At 38.4% G+C, this 22,984-nt stretch overlaps 1 protein-coding gene across 4 annotated transcripts in view; it reads left to right on the top strand.

Annotated features, from left to right (window-relative positions):
• The first annotated feature begins 2,738 nt into the window (after positions 1 to 2,738).
• The window catches only part of TRPC6 (transient receptor potential cation channel subfamily C member 6), a 113,465-nt gene continuing 93,219 nt past the window's right edge, over positions 2,739 to 22,984 (top strand). For 3 of the 4 annotated variants that reach the window (XM_036902811.2, XM_036902810.2, XM_036902809.2), the window contains exon 1: positions 2,743 to 3,261. In XM_036902811.2, the coding sequence (XP_036758706.2) occupies positions 3,092 to 3,261 (170 nt within the window). In that variant the 5' untranslated portion in view covers positions 2,743 to 3,091. Of the gene's footprint in view, positions 3,262 to 22,984 lie in introns of all 4 variants that reach the window. The other variant, XR_005028221.2, reaches the window with a different exon arrangement.

Here is a 22,984-nt window from a genome sequence, read left to right as displayed (position 1 = left end):
AGGCACACAGTCTCAATTATAATATCAGTTAGTCATCGGAATGAAAGTACAGCATAGAAAATATAATCAGTAGTTCTGTAACATCCTTCAGTGTTGACAGATACTGATTACACTAGTTGGGGTGAGCATTTAATAATGTGGATAACTGTTGAATCACTACATTGTGTACTTGAAACCAGTATAATATTGTATGTCAACTATATGTCAATTAAAAAACTTTTAAAAAAAGAAAGAAGCATGTAGCCCACTTCCTTGCATCATGGAGTTACAACAGGTGTTCTTGTTTTATTTCAGTATCAGAAACAAACCACATAAACATACATAACATAAAATTGCATAAAAATTTTTAACTCTGTGCAAACTATAATTTCTTCACTCTTTTAACAATTTTTTACTTTGAGAAGTAGCATTTCTTCATTCCCTCAACTTTCTTCATTACTCCACATCTACTCAACACTGCTGTACTTGATTTAAAAATGTTAATTGATTGTCTCCCTGTTTCATGGTGTTTTTAAATGGAATTGAAGAGATAAAACTGCATAGATGAGCACAGAATGCAGGAAGTTAGAGATTGAGGGATTTTCAGTAATTATATATCCACTTACTGATGAATAAAAGAGGCACACAGAACTTAAACGTTCTGAAATCACAAAGCTTTAGGCAGAGGAATGGTTTGAACAAGAACCCAGGCTTTCAGACTCCAGCCTAATGCTCCTTCTTCTTCATCATATCATAAACTCTTCCAGAATCTTCTAATTCTCTGTACACCAGCTTCTCCTTCCCCCAGGATTTCCCTCCAGGATTATTGGTCCAGTACTAACTTTTTTTCAAGTAATAGAGAAAAGCATGTCTTATCTTGCAAATGAAAAATGGATGTCACATTATAAGTTTACTGTAATATTTTTTTCAGTGTGAAGGTTGCTACTTGAGAATGAAAAACAGTGTTAGGAGAAAAGGCACAAACAGCTCAACTAAGAACAACAAAATAAATTCTGTCTCAATTTTTGTTTTTGAATTTAAGGACTAACACTTCAACTAACACCACCAATCTTTTCTAACTTTGCTTTAACTCACAGATTTTGAGCTAGGTTGAAAACATTTGAATATGAATTGCTCCACTAAACTTTTTTCTACTCTTGATGTTCCCAGATTACCTTGGCACTATTTAAATCAAACATTTACTTACTAATTAATTCAAGCATTAAAGCTGCTGAATTCTTACAGATAGCAATTGCTATAAACAAATTTCAAGCACAGTATCTTATTGCTGTGTAAAATTATTAGGAAATAAGAATTTTAAATCATGGCTCTACATGTTGAGAGATCAAAACAGGAGATTTTTCAGCCAGGAATAACTTACATATAGAATAACTGAGGTTAGTTTTTCAGGGTAAATGTTCTTCTAGTGGCTAAAAATGTTTTATTTCTTTCTACACCTTATCTATGTATCCGTCCATTCATTAATTCCACTTACCTGTGAAAAATACAGAACTATGCTCTCAGGATACAATGGTTCCTGTCCTCTCTGAGCTTTAGTTTCTAGTGTATTGACAAAATCAAAAGTCCTACATTTAGAACTTTCCCCCTCTATTATGTTGATTGCTTTTGCTCACACTTCCAGTGTCTGTTTCATTGTCTACTCTTGAAAAGTAAAGTTACCTTTACAAACAGAATTTCAGACAGTCTGGCTTTCTTTAACCCAACTGCAATGGGTTTCTTTCTGATTTTTACATGTCCGGTTGCTTGCTATGTATACATTTCCACTTCAGTTGCACCTTCTCTGGCGAGGCTTCTTAACTACCTGATCTGAAGTTGTGGCCAGTTATTATCACATCAACCTGTTTTATTTTCATTGTAGCTTTTGTCTCTGATACTTTCTCATTTGCTTTTTAATCAGTCTTCCTCTCTTTTATGAATGCTCCATGAGGGCAGACAGGAGCCTTATCTGGCTAGTTCACCTCTGACCCCCACAGTGATACTTGGCAACACAGCTGGCATTAACTAAATATTTGTTGAATGAATGAATGGATTCCTCATTGACTACCGCTTGAGCTACTGCAGATACTGATTCATCCTTGATGAGTCTTTACTTCTCACGTGTATGAAGATTAAATCAGAATTTAAAACTAAGCCTTTGGAAGTGTGGGAAACATCTAGCAGACAAATAATTTCAGCTTTTGCAGTGATGGAAGAAGTTTTTCTCTGAAGGAAATAGGTTTTTGGCTTCTTTATCGGTATCATTGGAAAATGCTTGCCTATTTTGTTGGTTTGCTTAGGAACTGGGAACATCTGACGTTGGGAATGTAAAATGTTATGTTTATTTTAAAATAAGGAGTTGTAATAACTTCAGGGACTGGGAATGGGAGAAAAACGCCTTACGAAAACGAAGGCAATCTGGAGAAAGGAGAGGCTCTTGTTCTTTTTTTAAAAAATACGTCTCATTGATTCTTCAAGATTTTTACTTAAGGGAAGCTACCTGCAAAGTACTCAATTTGTATGATGTTTTAACTGCCAGACTCTTAGGGCCGAAAAAGAAAGAAACTGCGTGTGGGGTGGCTCTGCCTAGTTCAGGTTCATCCTAGCCCTGAAAGTTGCGGCCACTGGACTGGCTTTGGCTGCTTTCTGGAACGTTGTTCCGATCCCTTTAAAGGTGGGGATGAGGACGGAGGATGCGGGGGAAGAAGGCGGGAGCGGAGGGTTGGAGAGTCTTGGTTGACATAGTAACTCCTCAGCTCTGCCTCCCGTGCTCTCGGCTCTCAGGCTCCGCGGCACCCGCCCCGCCTGGGCTCGCTCGGCGCGGGAGCCCCGGCCGCCGCCTCCGGGCCCCCTGGCCGGACGCGCTCACGTCCAGGTCCCCTCTGACCCCCCCCCCCGGCCCAAGCCGTGGCTTCTCCCCTGGCCAGCGAGGGAGCCGCTTGCCGACCTCAGAGGGCCGGGCGCCCGCACCCCCTTCCTCGCCCTCGTCCCCCGGGCGCCGCTCTAACGCGGGCAGGCGGGGCGGGGGACGCGGGCGCTCCGCGCCGGGGCTCCGCTGGGACTACCGCGGTGCCACCCCCGGGAGCGCGGCCCGGGCCCGCGGGGCGTTCCCGCCATGAGCCAGAGTCCCGCGTTCGGGCCCCGGCGGGGCAGCTCCCCCCGAGGGGCGGCCGGGGCCCGCGCGCGGCGCAACGAGAGCCAGGACTACCTGCTCATGGACTCGGAGCTGGGAGACGACGGCTGTCCGCAGCCCCCGGGGCCTGCCTACGGCTACTACCCCTGCCTGTGAGTGCGGGCGCTGCGCGGGCGGGCGGGCGGGCGGGGGGCGCGAGCCGGGTGCACGTGCGCGCGTGTGTCTGCCCACGGCCTGTGGGGCCGCGGGGTCCCTACACCGCCACGGACCATCGGGTCTGATCGATGTCTTCAGTCCGAGTGTCACCACGCGCCCTCAAAGAGTCCCCGTGTCGCTGCGCAAAGGTATGTCCTAGTCAGGGGACTGATTCACATTTGTGCCGCCCTGACTCAGCCTAGGCGGGAAAGACGACGAGAACTCTGAGGGTCCTTGGCGCTGCCTGGGTGCGCCGGGGACCTGCGCTCCTGGCCGTCTGCTCTTCCGGCCTTAGCCCTTCAGCGGGGCGCGCACAGGTCCTCTGGCCCCCAGACAGCAGGGAAGTTCGCGGGTGCGCACGGGAGGGAATGGACTAGATCCCAGGACAGCTTCTGTCCCGCCTCCAGGTCTCCAGGTTAAGTCGAGGAAATAGAGCCTTTAGGCTTTCCCACCCACGTTTACCAAGGCTGTCCAGGGCAGATGAGGCTGTTAGGGATGCTCTGCGGGCCGGGAGACTCCTGAACTATGGAAGCGAGGGGGCCGGGGTCGTTTGCAGCGGACTCTGTGTAACTGAGAGATTGTAAGGAATCTAGTTGCTTGTTGGGGGCGGGTTGCAGGGGTAAGTAGGGGGCAGAATGAGGGAGAAGTGTCCACCCCTCTCCCCCGACACGCCTGGGACCACAAGTGCAGCTGGCAGATAGCACTTGAGCCTTTTAGCCCCTTTGCTTGATTGGGTAATCTGGTTTCCGGACGCGTCACATTCCTTCCGCAAGCGATTTCCCGGGGAAAACAGTTCTCTGCAGCAGTTCTGTAAACTGCTCTGGAGGTGTGGGGGGCGTTTCCGCTCCCACGGGCACCTGGCAAACCCTGGAGGTGGAGGGATGCGCTGTGTCATCATTGGTCGGGCTGCCCAGAGTCGAGGACTTCTGTGGTTCCCTCGCAATAAGAAGCAAGCCTCAGAAAATGGTGTATCTATTTTTTTCCCAAGATAACAGGAAAAATTTGAAACTGGTCCCATTCATCTGTGCCATACAATTTGAAAGCATTTACTATTACTTATCTTTTTTTCTCCCTTTTAAGAAAATTAAGACGTATTTCACATCCCATGAGGTTCATCCATTTAGATTGTACAGATCAGTGGTGTTGAGTATATCTTACAAAGTTCAGAAACCATCACTATATAATTCCATGACATTTGCATGACCCTCATAAGAAATTCTGCACTTGACATTAAATTAGAATGTTATATAGTACATATATGTTATATAGTAAAATAGAATGTGTTATAGTACAGAGCTTCTCAAACTTTAATGCATATTGTTAAATATGGGGATCTTGTGTAAATTCTGATTCTTTACGACCTAGGTGCAGCCCCAAATTCTACATTTCTAACAATCCTGAGGTGATGTTGAGGCTGCTGGTCTGTGGAGCACATTCTGAGTATCAAGGAGATAGATACCAAGAAAAAAAGAAAAAAAGTAAAGCAAACCAATCCTGGATATTCTGAATACAGCTATTTTAATTTACTTTTAGGGTGTATGTTTAAATCATAGACTTATTTTATTGGCTTAGACTTGATGTCTACTAAGCCTGATGGTTATATGTTTGGTAATGTTACCTGTGGTTAATAAGCAGCTTAAAAAAGCCACAGTGCTTTTTAAAAATTAGAATGTACTAAAGACACAATCTTTCTTCTTTTTCTTTTTATCATTTGATCACTTTATAATTACTTGTTACTGTATCTGTGGGAAAGGTCATTTGATTTTAAAAACTTGTGTTTGCACATTAGTAGTGAGAAAGACTAAATAAAGGAATAATTCCAATTTTTCCTGAAAACTTCCCCCAATGCGTTCTTCAAATGTAGTTTACTGCTTTATTGATTTATCTACTTAACATTATCTACTATTTAGAGACTAAGTAATTTTCTCCTTTAGTTCAGGAATCTCAGACCTGGGATTAATGGATAGACCTGGGCAGTACAGAAATGAATAGAAATATTTGAATGTGCTTCAGTTCATAATGAGCACCCCTGCCTGTGTCATATCAGAGATACTATAAATAAATTCAAGAGGGAGCCATGTTTCAGAATAAGAGTTTGATCTGGTCTGAATCTATTATTTCAAAGATGTCTTTAGTTATTTTTCATTATTTTTTATTCTGGCCAGGTTTTTTTTTTTTGGGCCATTTTGATAATCAAGTAACTGAAAAATTTTAATCAATAAGCAATAGTAGTTCACACCTAAGAAGTGTGAGAAGGAGCTAAAGGAAATTACTTCCCTCTGGTAGGGTACAAATAAGCTCTTCCATTTGTTTTGACTTGTGTTTTAAACAATTTCATATATTTTTCCAGTGTAGGAGGTATATTATCTGTGAAAATGGCAGTCACTAGTATACTAGATAATGGGTATTACTCTTTTCTCAAATCATTGAAATTTTCTTATTAGAAGATCACAAATTTTTGCAAGTTGTCATTTCTGTGGAATAAATTTTATGGCTCTTGCTAAAACCTTGTTAATTAATTCACTTATATAGAAATATGTTTACATATACTCACAATGGTTTACTAGTGATTGGCAAGAAATGGTCCATGTCCTGTTGGGACCTCAGAGAGTTTCTTTATTTATATCACAGAGTTCCTTTATTTAGACCTGAAAAATATGTCTCTAGTCCATCCTTCTGAACATGGGGAAGAATCTCAGACATAAAAAAGAAAGTGAGAGGTTTCTAAATATTCAAGATCTGAAACAAAAGCCCAAGTAAACATTCTGCTTGGGAAAGACTAATTGATTAAATAATTATGAAAAATGGAACAATAAATTGTAAACTAAAGCTCTGACAATACAGTGGACTGAGATAATCTAAAAAAACACACAAACACCTAGCAATACTGGATAAAATATTTAAAATGATTTTAAAACATTACTCAATTTTGCAAAAAAAAAAGCATTTATTACCATGTGCCCAAAGCAGAGGATGTAAAAGCCAGATATAGCCTGTGAACTGATGCTGTGGCTGCCCCTGGGGATTATGGATCTGAGTGACCACGGAGGTTGGTCTATGTGAGACAGAGAAACTAATGCCTTGGTCCCCGATGAGGCAGAGAGTTGGAACTGAGACAGCCCTACCCCCTGCATGAAAACCTTATTTTATTGAGAAGTTAGGCCAGAAAATGCACAGAGTAAGAACAAGAAACTTTATTAGTAAGCGGAAAAGAAATCTTCTCCTACGAACTTCATTCCCTGTGCCTGAATGTCTTGTGAGTCTTTGTTTTGTTACCTCATTGACCTAGAAATCTTCAAGCCGAAAAATACCCCTGGGGCTCCTACAAGACTGAAACACAAAACTGTCTTGCAAGAACAGTACCAACCATCTACACTGCCAAGGATTTCCAAGAAAACAGCAGGCCCTGCTAAAGAAATGCATGACAGAACACACGAGGAAACAATCTACTGAGAATAAGGGTCAGCATGATAGAATCCATGAGGAGGAGTCAGCGTAAGAGCGGTATTGGGTCCTTAAGAACTTGACATAATATAACATGAAAGAGGATATAAAATGAGTATGTCAAAAAGGTTGATAACATATAAGAAGAAATCAAACCATAAGAAAAGAATAAAACTTATTTTTTAAAAACAAGACAAATAGAAAAATCTATAAATGAAAAATATAATTTTCAAGTGAAAAACTCAAAATGCAGATTAACCATAACATAATTGATGATAATACCCAGAAAACTAGAGACATAAATAAATAGAAAATATAAACAGTATTGGATTGAGAAGGTAGTTCCAGAAGGAGAAACTACACAGATTGGGGGAGACAACACTTGAATAAAATGGGTAATACTTTTCCAGAAATGATGAATCCTAGTGTTTATCAAGTACAACAATATTAATGTGATATAGAAAAATAAATCCACTTAAACATATTATATTGAAATTGCAGAACATTAAAGATAAGAAGAAAAGATGAACTAAAGTACAAGGAATTTGAATAAATTATTAATTACAACATATATACAATGTAAATACATTCGTAATATACCATGATACCTAGGTTAAGTAATATGTAGCTTGTAAAAACTATGGCATTTCTTTTACATAAAAGCATTGTTTACTCTCTGTTAATGTAGTGTTTTATAGAAAATTGTTGCTCCATTGCTGATAAGATCTCTTTCAACATGGGTAAGGACAAAAAGGGATTCTTGTTTAAAGAGGGACTTATCATTGAATCATGGCTTTAGGAGGAAGCCTAAAGATTCCTTAATTCTATGCTTTATTTCTCATGATGAAAAAATTGATTGATTTTTTTTTTTTGGGTCACAGATCCTTTAAATTTTTTATTGACTTCAGGATGGTTTTAGACAAAACCTGTCTGTATGACCTAGGACCTGCCTAATGTCCGAGGCCACAGATAAATAAAATCCCCAAAACAGCTTTTTTATTTTTTTCTCTGGGTAAAATAAAATGTGTCTTGAACACATTTATGTATAAATAAAGGAATGAAAACTTAAGACTGCTGTGTTAACAGTTAAAAAGTGTTCTGTGACATTAACCGCTATAGGGCTCACTACTCTCTTGAAGAAGTTAAGATTGAAGTTAGAGTATGGACTCAGACCTATGAGGCATATTAAGATTTTATATGTTTGTTATCTCTCCCCCATTTTTGCCTTCATATGTCTAATAAACAGGTCTATTTAAACATTTGTTACACTTTTTCACAACTATTTTTTTCACATACCTCTTTTCTACACTTAGCATAGTGTCTAGCCAGGAGAAGATATGAATTAATTTATTCCTCAACAAGAACACCATCATCTCCTTAACATTCACTCTAATAAATAATAAAGTGATGCTGGCTCCTTACATAAAAGGGCATCCTCTAACTTAGGCAGAACAGGGAATGTCCACAAGGAAGGAGTTATCTGGATCTTGCATTCCAGCTGCCTGTTCACTGGGATGCACCTTCTTCTGGGACCCTGTACCGATCACTGCCGCCACCTCGCTGCTCTCCTTTGTGCTCTCTGTCCCCAGGCTCTCCCCCCTTCAGGTTCCCTCTGCTCACCTGAGATGAGGCTGTACTTTTATCAGGGCCTGTCACATTTTCCAAAGAGCATTCCAACAGAGAAAAATTGTTCTATAACTGCCTTTCCAGCTCATTTATGGCATCTCCTAAGGACTGTCCAGTGCCAAACATCATCCAACTGACAGTCCAATTCCCTTTCCTCCTCACACCAGCCTCAAGCAATCTAGCCCTTCATGATAATTAAAAAACAAAAATTCAACTGAGGAAATTTGAAGATCTAATTGACTTTATTTAACAATTTATGAGTCAGGCACCATCCTGTCTGTAGGTGGCAATGAGCTCCAAGGAGCTAACAAAATGGAAGACTTTTATAGACCGAAGAGGGAAGTGGAAGGAAGTTTCTGAAGACTGTATTGTTTCTGGCAAGGTCACCTTCCTTTGGGGAAAGGGGTCTATCAAGCCATTACCTTTCTAGTGTTGATCAGAAATTCCAGGCTGATTGGTTTAAAATTCCACTTCTGGAAAAGGAAATAGGCTGAAACTGCAAGTTGGTTTGGTATTAAGTCTTGGTTTGCTGACTTGGTGCTTAGCACAAGTGACTCCATTTTGGACTGGTTGTTTGTTTTTAAACAGCAATCAGCTCTAACCCAGACAGGCAAAGAACTGCCAGTACCCTCCCTCACTGCACTTTCATCTAGTGTAAAATAGGCCTTTCATACTCCATTTCTTTTTCTAGAGCCTCCTTCTTTCCTGGGTCATTGACATTAGGTGTGTCTACTCTTTTGAGCAAAGACCATACCCCTTACTCACAAAGACATACATTTACACTTTAACCTCAAAGGGTCAGTTACATTTGAACAAAACTGCCCTGCAGCAAGATAATGGATTTCCAAATAAATCAAGGGGTTCATTTCCTTTCAAGAACAAACTTATCAAATGATAAATGAAATAAATCAAAGGACTATATGTTACACCATGATTTCTTATAGGTAGTAGTTTACAATTCAGAGAGAATCCACTATCTATTATGTCCTTTGAAAAAATAGCATCTATAAATGTACAGCAAAGACCTGAACCTTGGTTAAGGGTTTATAGTCTGCAAGTTGCTAGTAGGGGAAAAGCAAATGTAAAAATTATCTTTGGATCTACTTCCCTGTCTTCATTTCAGAATCAGCATCTCCCCCAGCCACTTGGATTAATTGTGTGTGCCTTTTAATTGACCACTTTGGAGATATGCATTCTGCATGACAGAAACCAGCTATTTTGTTTCCAGATCTCTCCTGGCTTGAAGTAATCAACATCTACTGATAACAAATTATTGTTATGAAACATATTTTATAGGGAGCATTATAGGTTGTGGACTTATTGCCAGATGTGCTAAAGTGCCCACACTTATTCTGTAACAGAATGCTTATCTACCTCTAGGGAGATGTTTCATACATTTTTTTCCCTCTGGACAGTTTTACGTTCCTTAGGTCTAAGAAGTAACTTCATAATGCAGTTCATCTTTGCATCTTAGAGTAAATCATAAAAGGAAAATATTTTCTTGAGTCCATTTTTGTTTTTCTCCCTCTTTTATAGAAATTGCTAAGTATAATAGGATCCAGTTGGATAAAATTACCATTTGCTCTTTGTTTAGGAATCTTCTGCTGGCTTTCAGACACAGAGAAGTACTCATCTATATGCCAAATTTCAGTTAAACTTTGTCTTCTGACATTTGGTATGCTGTTCAAGACTCTTAAGCCATTGGAATTGACTGAACCACATTTCTTACAGAATGTCTGTTTGGAGCAGCACATAGAAATGAATGTTACACAATGAAGCAAAACTGAAGGAACAAAATAACAGCAGACTCAGAGACTCCAAGAAGGAACTAGTGGTTACCAAAGGGGAGGGGTGTGGAGGGCCCGTGGGGAGGGAGGGAGAAGGGGATTGAGGGGCATTATGTTTAGTACACATGGTGTGGGGGATCACGGGTAAAACAGTGTAGCACAGAGAAGGCACATAGTGGATCTCTGGCAACTTGCTGCACTGATGGACAGTGACTGCATTGGGGTATGGGTGGGGACTTGATAATACAGGTAAATATAGTAACCACATTGTTTTTTCATGTGAAACCTTCCTAAGAGTGTATAGCAATAATACCTTAATAGAAAATTAAAATAAAAAAATAAAAAAAATGCAAACCAAAAAAAAAAGAAAAGAAAGAAAGAAATGAATGTTACAGATACGCAAACAACACATATGACTGCAACATAACTGTTCTCTACCTAATTCAGGTAACGGCCAGAGAAAGAGGAGAAATGTTGTTAATTAGAGTTATTTACAGTTCAGTGCAAGTTGCTGTTTCTGTAGAAGACTAATCTAAATTATTTACATATATTTGGGAGACTAACATTTTTTGAATGCCTACTCTGTAGCAGGTCCTTTTCTAGTTGTCATACAAACAAAACGTTGCTCTTCAGAGCTGCCGCTTAGCTATTTTTAATGTCCATTTTATAAATGACAGTGCTGAAATTTAGAGATGTCAAACAGTGTTCAGAAAGTTACGCAGCTGGTGAGTTGTTGCCAAGCAGACAAAACCAGCACATCCTGGATCATGCAGGCTGGAGCGCACGGACAGGAGAGCTGCAGGGTTGCACTGCGTCCCCTGCTCAGCATCCTGCGTAGTTATGCTCGTGCCTGGCACAGCTGGGTATGAGGTGGGCTCTGCTCTCATTCAGCACATTCGTTTTTCCTTCTCTTTTTATAGGTTCTGAGAAGCCACAGGTTGGTTGTGATCTAATGAACCAAGATTCCTGCCCTGTGCTTATTATGTCTAAATTACACCCTGTGTGAGGGGAGAGGACAGAAGAAAGATTGTGAATAGCAGTCATAAGTCTGTTTAACCATCACTTTCTCTTTCTGTTGAAATCTCAGTCATCTTTGAAGGTCAAGCTTTATATTTCCCTTCTTTTACTAATTTATTAAAATCTACTTATTCATTCATCTCTGTTGACTTTATATGATTTTGTCCAGTAATAATAAAAATAATAGCTAGATTTACTAGGGGCTTCTATGTTCTAGGCCTTTCTCTAAGTGCTTGATAGGTATCAACTCATTTAATATTTTTCATAAACCTATGAGGTATGCCCTTTTATAGTCCCCATTTTACTGATAAGATAGAAAAAATTACTGCAGCAAAGAGAGGTTAAATGACTTGTTAGAGATCACACAGCTAGTAGTTGCCAGGAATAGGAACAAAGAGCAGAAGATTCCATTCTGATCACCTATCTAGATAAACAGTGAAACTTGGTTTAAAAAACTTCCAGTCCTTGTCACCAAAAGATTAGGAATGTACCAAAGCTAAATGATCTGTAGATTCCTTACTGATTTTACCAAATGGTCTACAAATCAATCATGACTCTTTAACGAGTACAAAAGATGAAGCTTTGTTTTACTCTTCATTTCCATCATGTGGATGAAATTGCTACTATGCTATAACACAGGTTGTATCAGAGAAAACTGACCAGACTCAAATGGTAGTGTGAAACTGGAGATTTCATTGCAGGATTTGCACAATTTTAAAAACATTTTATATGGTATTCATCTGAAAGTATATGTTGCCAGAAATCAATTACAGTGTGGATAGTCATGTTAAGATGGAGCGCCTATTCAAAGCAGATTTCATGTTTAAACTACTACAGCTCTGGTTAGCAGCACAAAGAGCATTTTGTCCTCACATATAGTGGATACACACAAAACCCTCCCACAAAAGTGGGAAGAGTTCTCTTCATGGGAATTACTAACCAAATTATCTTGAGAGTTATAAAAAGAATTGGAAATAATATGATTTCTAAAGCTATTTTTAAAATTCTTTTAGGCAGCTAAACTGTTACAGATAAAACTTGTTTTTATTGTTACTATGTTAAACCTCCTCAAAGCAGCATTTTGCATTGAGTAGGTTGAAGGGTGGCAGTGGAGGCTATGGAAAACTGATGCTAGCACTGAGTAGTGAGAATTCCCACTACTATCCAGGGAAATATTTCCTGTAGGGCTGCTTCTTGTGGAGGGGCATTCAGAGCCAGATGCTGTATTCCACCTTGAAGGATGCATTAATTTCTTACAACATTTGTATAAGCTCCACTGATGTTCCAGGCACCATATTCAGGAACCATGCACTATTTTTCATTGCGTCTAAGATCCTATCAGTTGTAACTGGGCCTTTTATTTTATATATATACCTTCAAAAAACAAGCAAAAAAAGTTTTATTAATTAAGCTATACTTTAGATTTTTCTTTTATACCTTTTGAAACAGCTCTTTGAACTTAGATATTGATTTGGGTCATATACAACTCATGCACACTTGAAAAAGAAAATCTAAACAAAATAAATCTGGCTAAGGTATTCCTAAATCTCCTTCCCATTCGGAGATGGACTTTCCTGAGTCACTTCAACTCAGAATCTTTAGTGCCCATGTACTATTGAATACTTTTCTGTATAGTATTGTCTTCTGTGCCAAAAGAACACTGGTGATGCAGAATCTCTTTAAAGAATCCAAAGAACCCACAATAGACTGAGAGCTGTTGGTGCTAGGCAAGCCAGCTGACTTTGGAATTACATAGAGCTCGCCTAGTTTGATGAGCAGCTCCTGATTGTGTCTCAACAAATCTGATTGGCCGCTGTTCCTCATGTGCAATCCTCCTTTGCCAACACACACATGCACATACACACATAGGCACATGTGTTATTTATTTGTTAAGCTTGAAAAGATCACTTAGCTACTGTTTCCAGGATTTATATATTTTCAAGCCACTGTCATCCAGTCTGAAACTTTGCGTGCCATTGCTTCCAAGGCTTGTACATGCACTGGTGATGAAATCATGTCATGATAGTGACTGACACCTGAGTGGCAGTGATTGCAAGAAGGCTTAGATGATAAGACATGTTCTCTTCCAGAGAAGTTAAAATGGGAGAAATGTGCATCTTAAAACCAATGAAATATGTTGTTTAGTGAAGTAAAGTTAGGGTAAATAAGAGAGAGGAAAAGACATGAAAGATTACAAGGCAACCCAGATAGATCCTTTATGACCTGTCCACTATTTAAAAGCTTGGAACTTTATTCTCTAGCTGACTTGAAAACACAGATTAAACTATGACAGTCTTTTGCTTTATAAATTAGCTTATTTGATCTTCACAGCAAACCTGTGTGGTAGGTTATATTGTTTCTCCTAGTAAATGAGGAAACAGAAGCTCCAAAACATAAAGTAACTTGCCTAAGAATTTATGACCCTCGAGCATCTGAGCCAGAACTTGAGCTTATATTTGACTGTTTACTTGAGCTCGTGTTTGTTGGCTTGCTTGTTTTTGACCTTCATTGTCAGCACTTCTTTCCCTCCAGTGGAGTGGCAGCTCCATGAGGCAAGGATCTAGTCTGTAAAGAGTGACTAGCATTTGGTAGGGACTCAATGAGTGATTGTTGAATGAATAAATTGATGTCTCCCTTACGGAAAGTGATTTTGGTGGGTTGGTTATATCTCTGAATTTCTTTCCTCTCTAGGCCTCATGTAGTATTTCCTAGACTTTGCAATTAGGATACTGTGCTTCTGTCTTTGTCTTTTCAGAAACACTACAATATTGGAGTTTTGTGTTCTTGCAGCTTAGGTTATTTGATGAATTCAAAGAGCTTTGTGGTATATACTTGATTTCTAAGTGGTGCTTGTTAAATATTTTTAATCTTACAAACAAGAAAATACGAACATAACCTATTTCTTATTTTTTTTACATTATATTGACAGACTACCCATAGGGATTTATTTATTTATTTTGTTTTTACTAAAATGAAAAGAGGAAAGCTACTTGAATTTTTATGTAATTTAAGTTGAAACAATTTGTAAAAATTGAACTTCCTGAGACCAAGCTCATTACATCCATGAAAATCTTAAATACTTAAATGAAATAATCGATCTTAAAAATGAAGAAGGTGAGAAAAGAAAGGTTAAGTGAAAATAATCAAAAAGTTGCATATTATTGGTAATGGAACTTTGATTTGAACCAAATACGCCTTGGCAAAAGTTAACAGTCAAAATCATTTAACCGATTTCCATTGTAATTTGTCTTTTAGAAATCAGATCAATTATTTTAAAATTGTATTGTAGTTCCCTTATTATAGTCTTGTTATACCTAGAATTTATCCTCATCCCCCTTGTTACATTAAAGAGTCTGGTATATCCTCACTGGAAAAATTATACTGTGAGATATTACTGAAGGGAGAGTGTTGCATATTATGTGATGTAAACACAGAGAAATATTAGCAGAGTCTGATCGAAACATGTTTACCAGGTGGTGTTCATTAAAGAATGTTTTGATCAGTGGTTTTCAAACTGGTTGTATATCAGAATTACCTAGATGATTTTTAAAAATATAGATTCCCTAAGAATTACAAGAGTACAAATCAGAATTTCTGAAGGCATGGCCTAGGTAGAACATGAAAAAAAATCCCCATATGATTCTAATAGGTAGCCAGTTTTGGAAACCTATTGTTTCAGCTACTTTAAATTCACTATGAAACCAAAGTTAGAAACTAAAGCTCATTTCAATCAAGAAAACCATTACTGTATATTCGTCCAAGAACAAAAATATGAGATTAAAATATTCAGTTTTTCTACCTAGGATCCAATGGTCAGATATTATCAGATAACTGGGAAGTAGTGTATTTTAATTCAGCAAATTCTCACCAAATGCCTACTTTGTACAAGGTGCTATTCTTGATATATTTTAGGAGAATAAGTGATGGGTCTGTATTTTATGCTTAATAAGATGTCAGGAGAATAATGTATTATTTTATGAGAAAGTGTATAGAAAAATGACCTTTCTGAATTGTTTCTTAAGTAAAAACATAATACAATAATTTTACCTTTAAACTAGAGGACAAAGAAACTTTATTTATATCTTAATTTTGACCTTCTTCCTGAGTTGGATTATGCATAATTTTGGAAAGCATGGAGGAAGTTTGTCCTAGATTATATCACCCTAGATTATATGGGGTAAAATTTTTCAAAAGGTTGAAAATTTTGTTACTAAATAAGCATGTTATCACTTAACTGTCTTTCTTTTCTGAATGTTATGAGGTTTTGCAAAACTTCCTTGAAATTTCTCCTGCAGTGATATAGTGGAATAGATCATCTTGGCAGCCATTCTATTACAAAACAACTAGATTATGCATAAAACATAACATATCTCTGTGCTTGCAGATAAGCAAGTAGTGTACCAACCCCTATATGTACACATTCGAACACCCACATGTACAAGCCATAGGCTGTTTCAGAGCAACTATGAACAGTGAGTCTCTTGAGAAGCAGAACTCCTTAAATCAGATGCTGTTGCCAGCACTGTGGTCAGGATTCTCTGCCTTGGACTCGAGACTTCTCAATTGGTCCTGATACCCTAGATTCTCTACAAATCAGTGATCTTTAATTGTGAGTGTGTATCTATTTAATTTATCTTAAATACACCAGAAAGCAGCCATCCTAAGTGGGAGTCAGCAGAAATAACATACAAGGTATATAAAACCCCTAAGGACTTCATATAAGCATTAAAGAAAAGCATATAAAATGTCTTTGTGTGAATTGTATGAAGCAATAAAGATGGAATGCCAGGAATGAAAAAGTAAAAGAAAACTGTTAACAATGAGCAAACATATTGGAAAAAACTAACAAAACAATATAACTTTAAGAAAAAAAATATTGAAATAAAAAGCTCAATAGATCAGAGTTACTTGTGAAACATTAAATATAGCTAGAAGGAGGATTAGTAAACTGGAAGACAGATTCTAAAAAGTTTCCCCAAACGTAGCACAGAAAGATAAGAAATGTAAAATATGACAGAGGTTAAGAGATGTAGAGGACAGAGTTGGAAAGACTAGCCTACATATATATTCAAAGTTCCATAAGCAAACACTAAAGAGAGTTGTAGTTGAGGGAATAATTGGAAAAATAATGGCTAAGTCTTTTTCAGAACTGATGAAGGATACAAAGCTGCAGAGAAGCTACATATGAAACAGGATAAGTAAAGAGAATTCCACATCTATATACAAGGAACTGAAAATACATTACACCAAATTCATTAAAATGAGCAGCCAGAGGCTCCGCATACCCAGCTTTGCCAGAACCCACAGTCTCTCCTCCCTTCTCTCTCCTCTTCATTTCCTTTGCTGTAAGGAAGATGTGATTAGAATTAGGAGATAAGAAATAGCCTCTGATCGACTAGTATTTGTCTCTCTAGTATCTGAAATCATGTTTACTTGACTTTGCCCCCTTGTATCCTCTCTAACATATAATCTCTGATGAAGGGACTTGGAGTTACTTCTCACTATATATCCAGTGCCTAGAAAGGCACCTGTCTCATAGCACACAATCCATAAATATATTTTGGATAAATGATTTAATGTGTCAACTGAGGTTTGCTAATAGGAAATTCCTGATAGGAATTTTTGTGTGCGGCAGAATTATTTACAATAATTGATGTTTTAATTTTATTCACTTAAATTGAGTTGCAACTTTTAAATCCTAGTGTTTCTCAAGCTTTTATTTTTATATAGATATAACTGACATATAACATCATCATAGTTTCAGATGTACAATATAATAATTTGATGTATTGTATATTGCAAAAGATCTCCACAATAAGTTTAGTTAATATCCACCACCACACAGTTATAATTTTCTTTTTCTTGTGATGAAAATTTTTAAGATCTACTCTCTCAGCTACTTACAAATATATAAAACGGTATGTTGTTCATTACATTTCCAGGACTTATTTTATAATTGGAAGTTTGTACCTTGTGATCATCTTCACCCATTTCTCCCACCCTTGGTCCCCCACTTCTGGCAATCACCAATCTGTTCTTTGTATTTGTGAGTTTTGTTTTGTTTTGATTCCACTTATAAGTGAAGCGAATAAAATAGGTGAGCAAGACATACAGTGGAGTCTGGATTTTAGTTAGGAAAATGGACAATAAACAGCTTATGTTTTCTAAAATATACTCCCCCTTCAAGTCTCCTTAAAATTCATTTTCTTGATAGGTCATCCCCACCCCCATGCCAGAGGCACACGGGGACTAACGGACCCCAAGCACAGACAGTGTTCTCAGGGCTTCCTACGGCATCTGCTCCAGAGGAAACCTTTTGCTCTTTAACAACTGCCTGGCTCAACACATTCTTGTCTGAGCTCTATTCCCTCAGGTCTCTTTTGTTATGGTTTTCATCATCTATCAATTTCCAATACAGTTACGCAGTAGAACTTTCTTCAGTGTGGGGTGTTCCATATCTGCTCTGCCAAGAGTGACAGCCACTGATATGGAGCACTTGGAATGTGGCTAGTGTAACCGAGAAACTGAATTTTTAGCTTTATTTAATTTTAGTTAGTTTGAGTTAAACTTTAAGTTGTTACTTGTGGCTAAAGACTACCATATTGGACAACGCTGTTCTAACACATTTACACAGATTTCTGGCAGAGGAAATGTTAATACAGAACATACTCTGTGCCAGGCATTATCCTAAGCATTTTGCACATATTAACTCATTTAAAAATCACTGTAACTGTATAAGGTAAGATTTAACAGACATCTTTACAGCTTCAGATTCTTTTTTGGAATCAAATTAAGATACTTTTTTTGGAATAAAATTCTCTCTTCCTGCTGACTTGAGCCCTGCCACTAGATGGGTGAGTCAGCAGAGCCTGTAAGATCTTGTTTGGGACTGACATTCTCAATTTAATTTTGTTCCTCTTGATGTTTACATTTTCTTTTTCTTTCTAGGTAAAGGAAAGATGATACTCAGTTTTAAACACTAAATGTGCACAAGTTGCTTTGTTATACAAGACTTTTAAATGTGTACACAAAAAAGTGATTTTTTTTGTTTATATAGATTTTTCAAATTAATTTATTATCTATAGGACCTTTTTGCAACCACTCAAATAGAGTATTCCAGGTTTTTCATCATAAATACTCAGAAGCAACAGACTACTTGTATCACTATTATTTTTTTTCCTTTGAGCCGCCCCTGGAGCTCAGCCCATCCTCTCCCTGCATCTCCATCAGTACCCCACCCACTCTCCCCAGTCCCAAAGTCACAATGGCCTACCCTGTGGGCCCCAGCTGCACCCTGCTTGCCTTCCTGGGAAACCCTATAGTCCACCCATCTGGACCACTACCTCCATTTCATAGATTAGGAAATGTAAGCCCAGACATCTAAAGTAATGTTCCCAAAGTCACATAGGTTATTGGCAGAACTGAGGTTCAAACCCAAGCAGTTTATAGTCTATATTCTAAATCCTTATTCTATGTATGCCCTCTTAGAAAAGGTGATTTTAAGACCCAGTTCCGGTATCAGTTCTAAATGGTGAGAAACAAGGACAAAGGTACTTTTCCTATTATATCTCAACTTACAACAGTGGGTGGATACCTACACGAGTATGAATCACATTATTTTATGCAAACTAGGTTCTTTTTTAGGAATATCTGGGACAAAATTTAAGTCACTTATTCTAAAATTTCAGGTTGTACAGAAAGAAACATTTTCATGTAATGAAAGAAGTAAAAAGGAAAGAGAATAAAGAAGGAATTTAAAAACATGTGGTTTGCCAAGGGATTTACCCTCACAGCATTCTGGGAGTCAGGATGAAATCATAAGCTTCTTGAATTTAGGGACTGCCCCAAATTACTAGGTACCAAATATATAACTGCTCATTCAGATCTTTGCAAGTCCTGTTAGCTTGGGTGATTTCCCATAGTTTCTTTTCTTCCTCTTTGTGCCTCTTTCTTTCTTTGGTTACAGTCTTTGTTTTTAGTCCTTTATTTTTTCTTCTTTTCTCTTCTATGATGTTGGCCTATCCATTTTCAGGAGAATTAGAGGAAGAAGAGAATCAGAATTAGAAGCCACTCAAAGCGAAAGCAGGCTTGCATTTTTAGTATCTCAAGGTATTTATTGTACCACGAATTCTTCCATCCTGGCAACTGAGACCATCTTTTCAAGATGCTACGGTGTGTCTTATGCATTTGTGAGGTGTGTCCCAGGCAATTCACTGATAACAAGAGTTAAAAGACCAAAATCTCAATGGAATTTGCTTTTTTAAAAATTAAATTTTAGGAGATTTAAAGTAATCCCTAGAATGCCCTGATAATGACATGTCTTTTCATATATTTTCCTGAGTGGAAGAGGAGAGGAATGGGGCTTGTGTATAACCCAGCCTATGCCATCTATAACAGCTCAAGGGAGCTTTTATCCTTTTAGATATGTACCAGATCAGATGTAGAATAGAAGGATTAAAAAGGATGAGAGCCACTTGAATGTACTTGAGTCTGCATGAAAGTTAAAAAAAAAAGTGTGTGTGTGGGCTTCTGAGTAAATGAAAGAGTTGGTGTGAAGCTCCTGCATTTATAAACCTAGATAGAAGACTCTCTGTACATATTTTAAAGAGTTTGATTTTTGACATTTAGCCTATAAAATATTGGAAACCACAAATGAGAAGGCAGAGACCACATCTGAGACTTCTTACTTTTCTGTCAATTGTTATTGATTTGCCTAACAGCTTTATATCTTAAAAGAAATGATTTACTCAAATAGAATATTAATCATGTAGGAGGAAAAATCCCATAATGCTCAAGCCCACTTACAGCATTGATGTTTTATTGGCAGCATGGTGTAATGATTGACATTCATAACGGTGCCCTTGAGTCATCAAAAAACTAAGCATTCTGAACATAATTTTAAAAAGGAGAGATGTATGCAATGCACTTTAGAAAGATTTTAAATCCAATATAGTTAACAAAAATGTTCATGCTATAAGACATGATAGTAAACTGTAGTGTTCCTTTATGTGGATTAGTTCATTGACAATAACCAAATACAATCTGAGGAACTATTGTGGACAACTTGGTATGCCAGCTTCTACAATCTGATTCTTCCTTCCTTCTCCAGCGTCAGCTCTTACCATTCTCTTCCTGATCTTTGTGCTTTAACAATGTACAGTGCTATTGACAGCTGTGCCTTTCTTTAGACTATTCCCTCTGCCTAGACTACCTTTGCCTCCTTTTTAGCAGGGCAACCCTTCAGAAAGTCCTTCCCTGAACCCTCCCCACTGGAGTTGCTTTGCCTCAGAGTTCTCTTCACATTCTGAGCAGATCTCTTTCATTGCTCTTACAACATTGTTTCTGCTGTATGAGACCCTCGGGTGTTCAAGGGCAGGGGCTAGGGCTTAGTAATATACTTGTTAGTCGCAAATCAGAACGTCATAAACAATTGTCTAAGAATGTAGGATGCATGGAAGGACAGTTGAATGAATTAGTCTTGCAACTCAAATGCCTCGGCAAGTAATGAAAACCAGTAAAGGAAGTCTGCTGTAAAGTCAGGGAACATCGGGGCATAATGACCTTGAGAGGAAGCCCTGTATTAAAAAGGCAGTCTCACTTATCTCTGGTCAATTGTTCCCAGGAGATACTAGAAGCCTGTGTTCTTAAATCCTCTTAATTTTTAAAGAGAAGCCAGAAGTAAGATTTTACGTGTACAATGTTCAAATTTTTAATATGTCAAGTGGTGCAAAAGAAGTCTAGGTGAAATCTAACTCCTCGACTGACTTTTTGTTTTGAAGATTTGGAATGAATAAGGTCAGTTTCCATGAAACCCTAATTATAGGTTGTGTACATTTTTCTTGCTAATGTACCACCACAATGAAACTTACTACTCATTCATACAAACGAAAAAAAAAGAAGAATGTTATATCTTGGTGTCATGCAAATATACAAGTTTTAATTTTGCTTCTCAACGTGGGCTGATAGATGTTACTCTTCCACAAGATGGCCAGCTGTTGCTTTAAAAAAGATTGAAAAAATGACAGCTTGAATTGTGGTAGATATTTTCAAGTTATGGAAAAATAAATCTTGAAAAACGTCACTGTAATGAAAATTCTTTCAAATTACCAAGAAATTCTGTTAACTCCCTGTAAAAAAATAAAACAAAACAGTTCACCTTTACTTAGAGGTATGTCCATGATATGTCATGATTGTTAAGGTTTAAAGGTTTAAGGTATTAACTCTTAAAATCTACAGAGATAATAACATCATGGAAAACCACTCCCTGGGGAATAGCTGGGATAGTGCTCCTCCAAGTTTTTAAGTAAGATTTCACTTACATAAAATTCTCAACATTTTAAATCCCTGACCACTGGAAAAAATGCCCAGTTCTCATAGAAATCTAGTACAGCCCACCATAAGCACAAATAATCGTTGACATCTGTTTTACATTAAAAGTTTGCATCCATCCCATAATGTTCCCATGTATCTGAAAATAAAATAGTTTTTTTCCACTGCCCCTTATTCCACAATGATGTGATATGTTTATGCATAACTTTGCATGCCTTTAGGTCTTGCCACATGCTCAGTGGTACTCAGACCAGGATGAGGAAAAGCCAATTATTCACATCAATGACTACGAGCAGAAAAAATCAACTCCACCATTCTCCCAGCTCAGACCATAAGCAAATACCGTCCGCACATGGGACCTTCCTAGACAGGAAGACATAGACACGAGCCAAGAGGAAGCCTTTTTAAAGTAATGGGAAAGGAAGGTCCATTTCAGCATGGTGAAAGAGTAGAATGTCGTGTAGCAATGTTGAAAGAGATGTGTTTGGAATGGAAGAAATCAAATGGAGCCCCCCATATGTTCCATGACCAATTGACACCATGCCTAACACATCCTGCCTTTGAAGAATAAGTGAAGAAGGCTGATTTCACCAAGAAAGTCAGTTGTATAATCACCTAGTGAATGCACATTCCGCCTCCAAACAAGTCTCAGAGAATGGGCTCCGAAGCCTGAACTCCCCTGTCCTCTGCAGTCCGCTACGGCCTAGCTGGGGGGTGGCACAGCGTGAGGTCTCAGTGAGTATCAGGCTGCACTGTCCTGGCACTGGGAAGCATACACAGCACGTGACAAGAAGTGCCGCCTGGAGTAATCGGAAGCTGTTGGATGGAATTTTTGTGGCCTGTTTTAAGACTCCAAAGTACAGAGAACAAGACAAGCTTAAGGAGGATAGTGAGGAGGGGAAACCCAGAAAGAGGAGAGCACAGGGGGAGGACACAGGGCTGGAAGGTACTTGGTGAGCAGCCAGCTCTGAAAGCTGGACCAGCTACTCATCTGTTTGAGCCCAAGGAATTTAGACTAACTTTCTTTAATTTTTAGTTAATAAAGAATTTAGTTGATTGGTTGTATTTCACTTTTGTTTTTAATTTTTCCCTCACTTTCTGGGTGGGTGAAGCAGAAAAAGGATGCAGTGAAACTGACAACTTTCCTCTTCTTACTGCCTGGCCCTGGGTAGCTACCACCTGAAACTGGCCAGGGCACTGAGGGGTACTGTGGAGGTCAGGGTCCCTCCTTGAAGCCTGCAAGTCCACCACCTTCTCAACCCATGTATGTTTTGTACATAGAGTCATGCAGGCACGGAAAGTATGAAGGATCCCAGCATATCCAGGCTATTGCTTATTTTTCTAATAGTTAATTTTCCATTGTTGCTCACCTTTCAAATAAGCTTAGGTGCCTTGTAATATACCAAGCATAATGTAAATGCAAATAAAAGTTTAAAAACAGGAATATATGTAAACCACGACTTTTTGGTCCAGCTTC

The sequence above is a fragment of the Manis pentadactyla genome, chromosome 13 (genome assembly GCF_030020395.1).
Source record: "Manis pentadactyla isolate mManPen7 chromosome 13, mManPen7.hap1, whole genome shotgun sequence".
Classification (NCBI taxonomy): domain Eukaryota; kingdom Metazoa; phylum Chordata; class Mammalia; order Pholidota; family Manidae; genus Manis; species Manis pentadactyla.
This window is presented reverse-complemented; position numbering and strand designations above follow the sequence as displayed.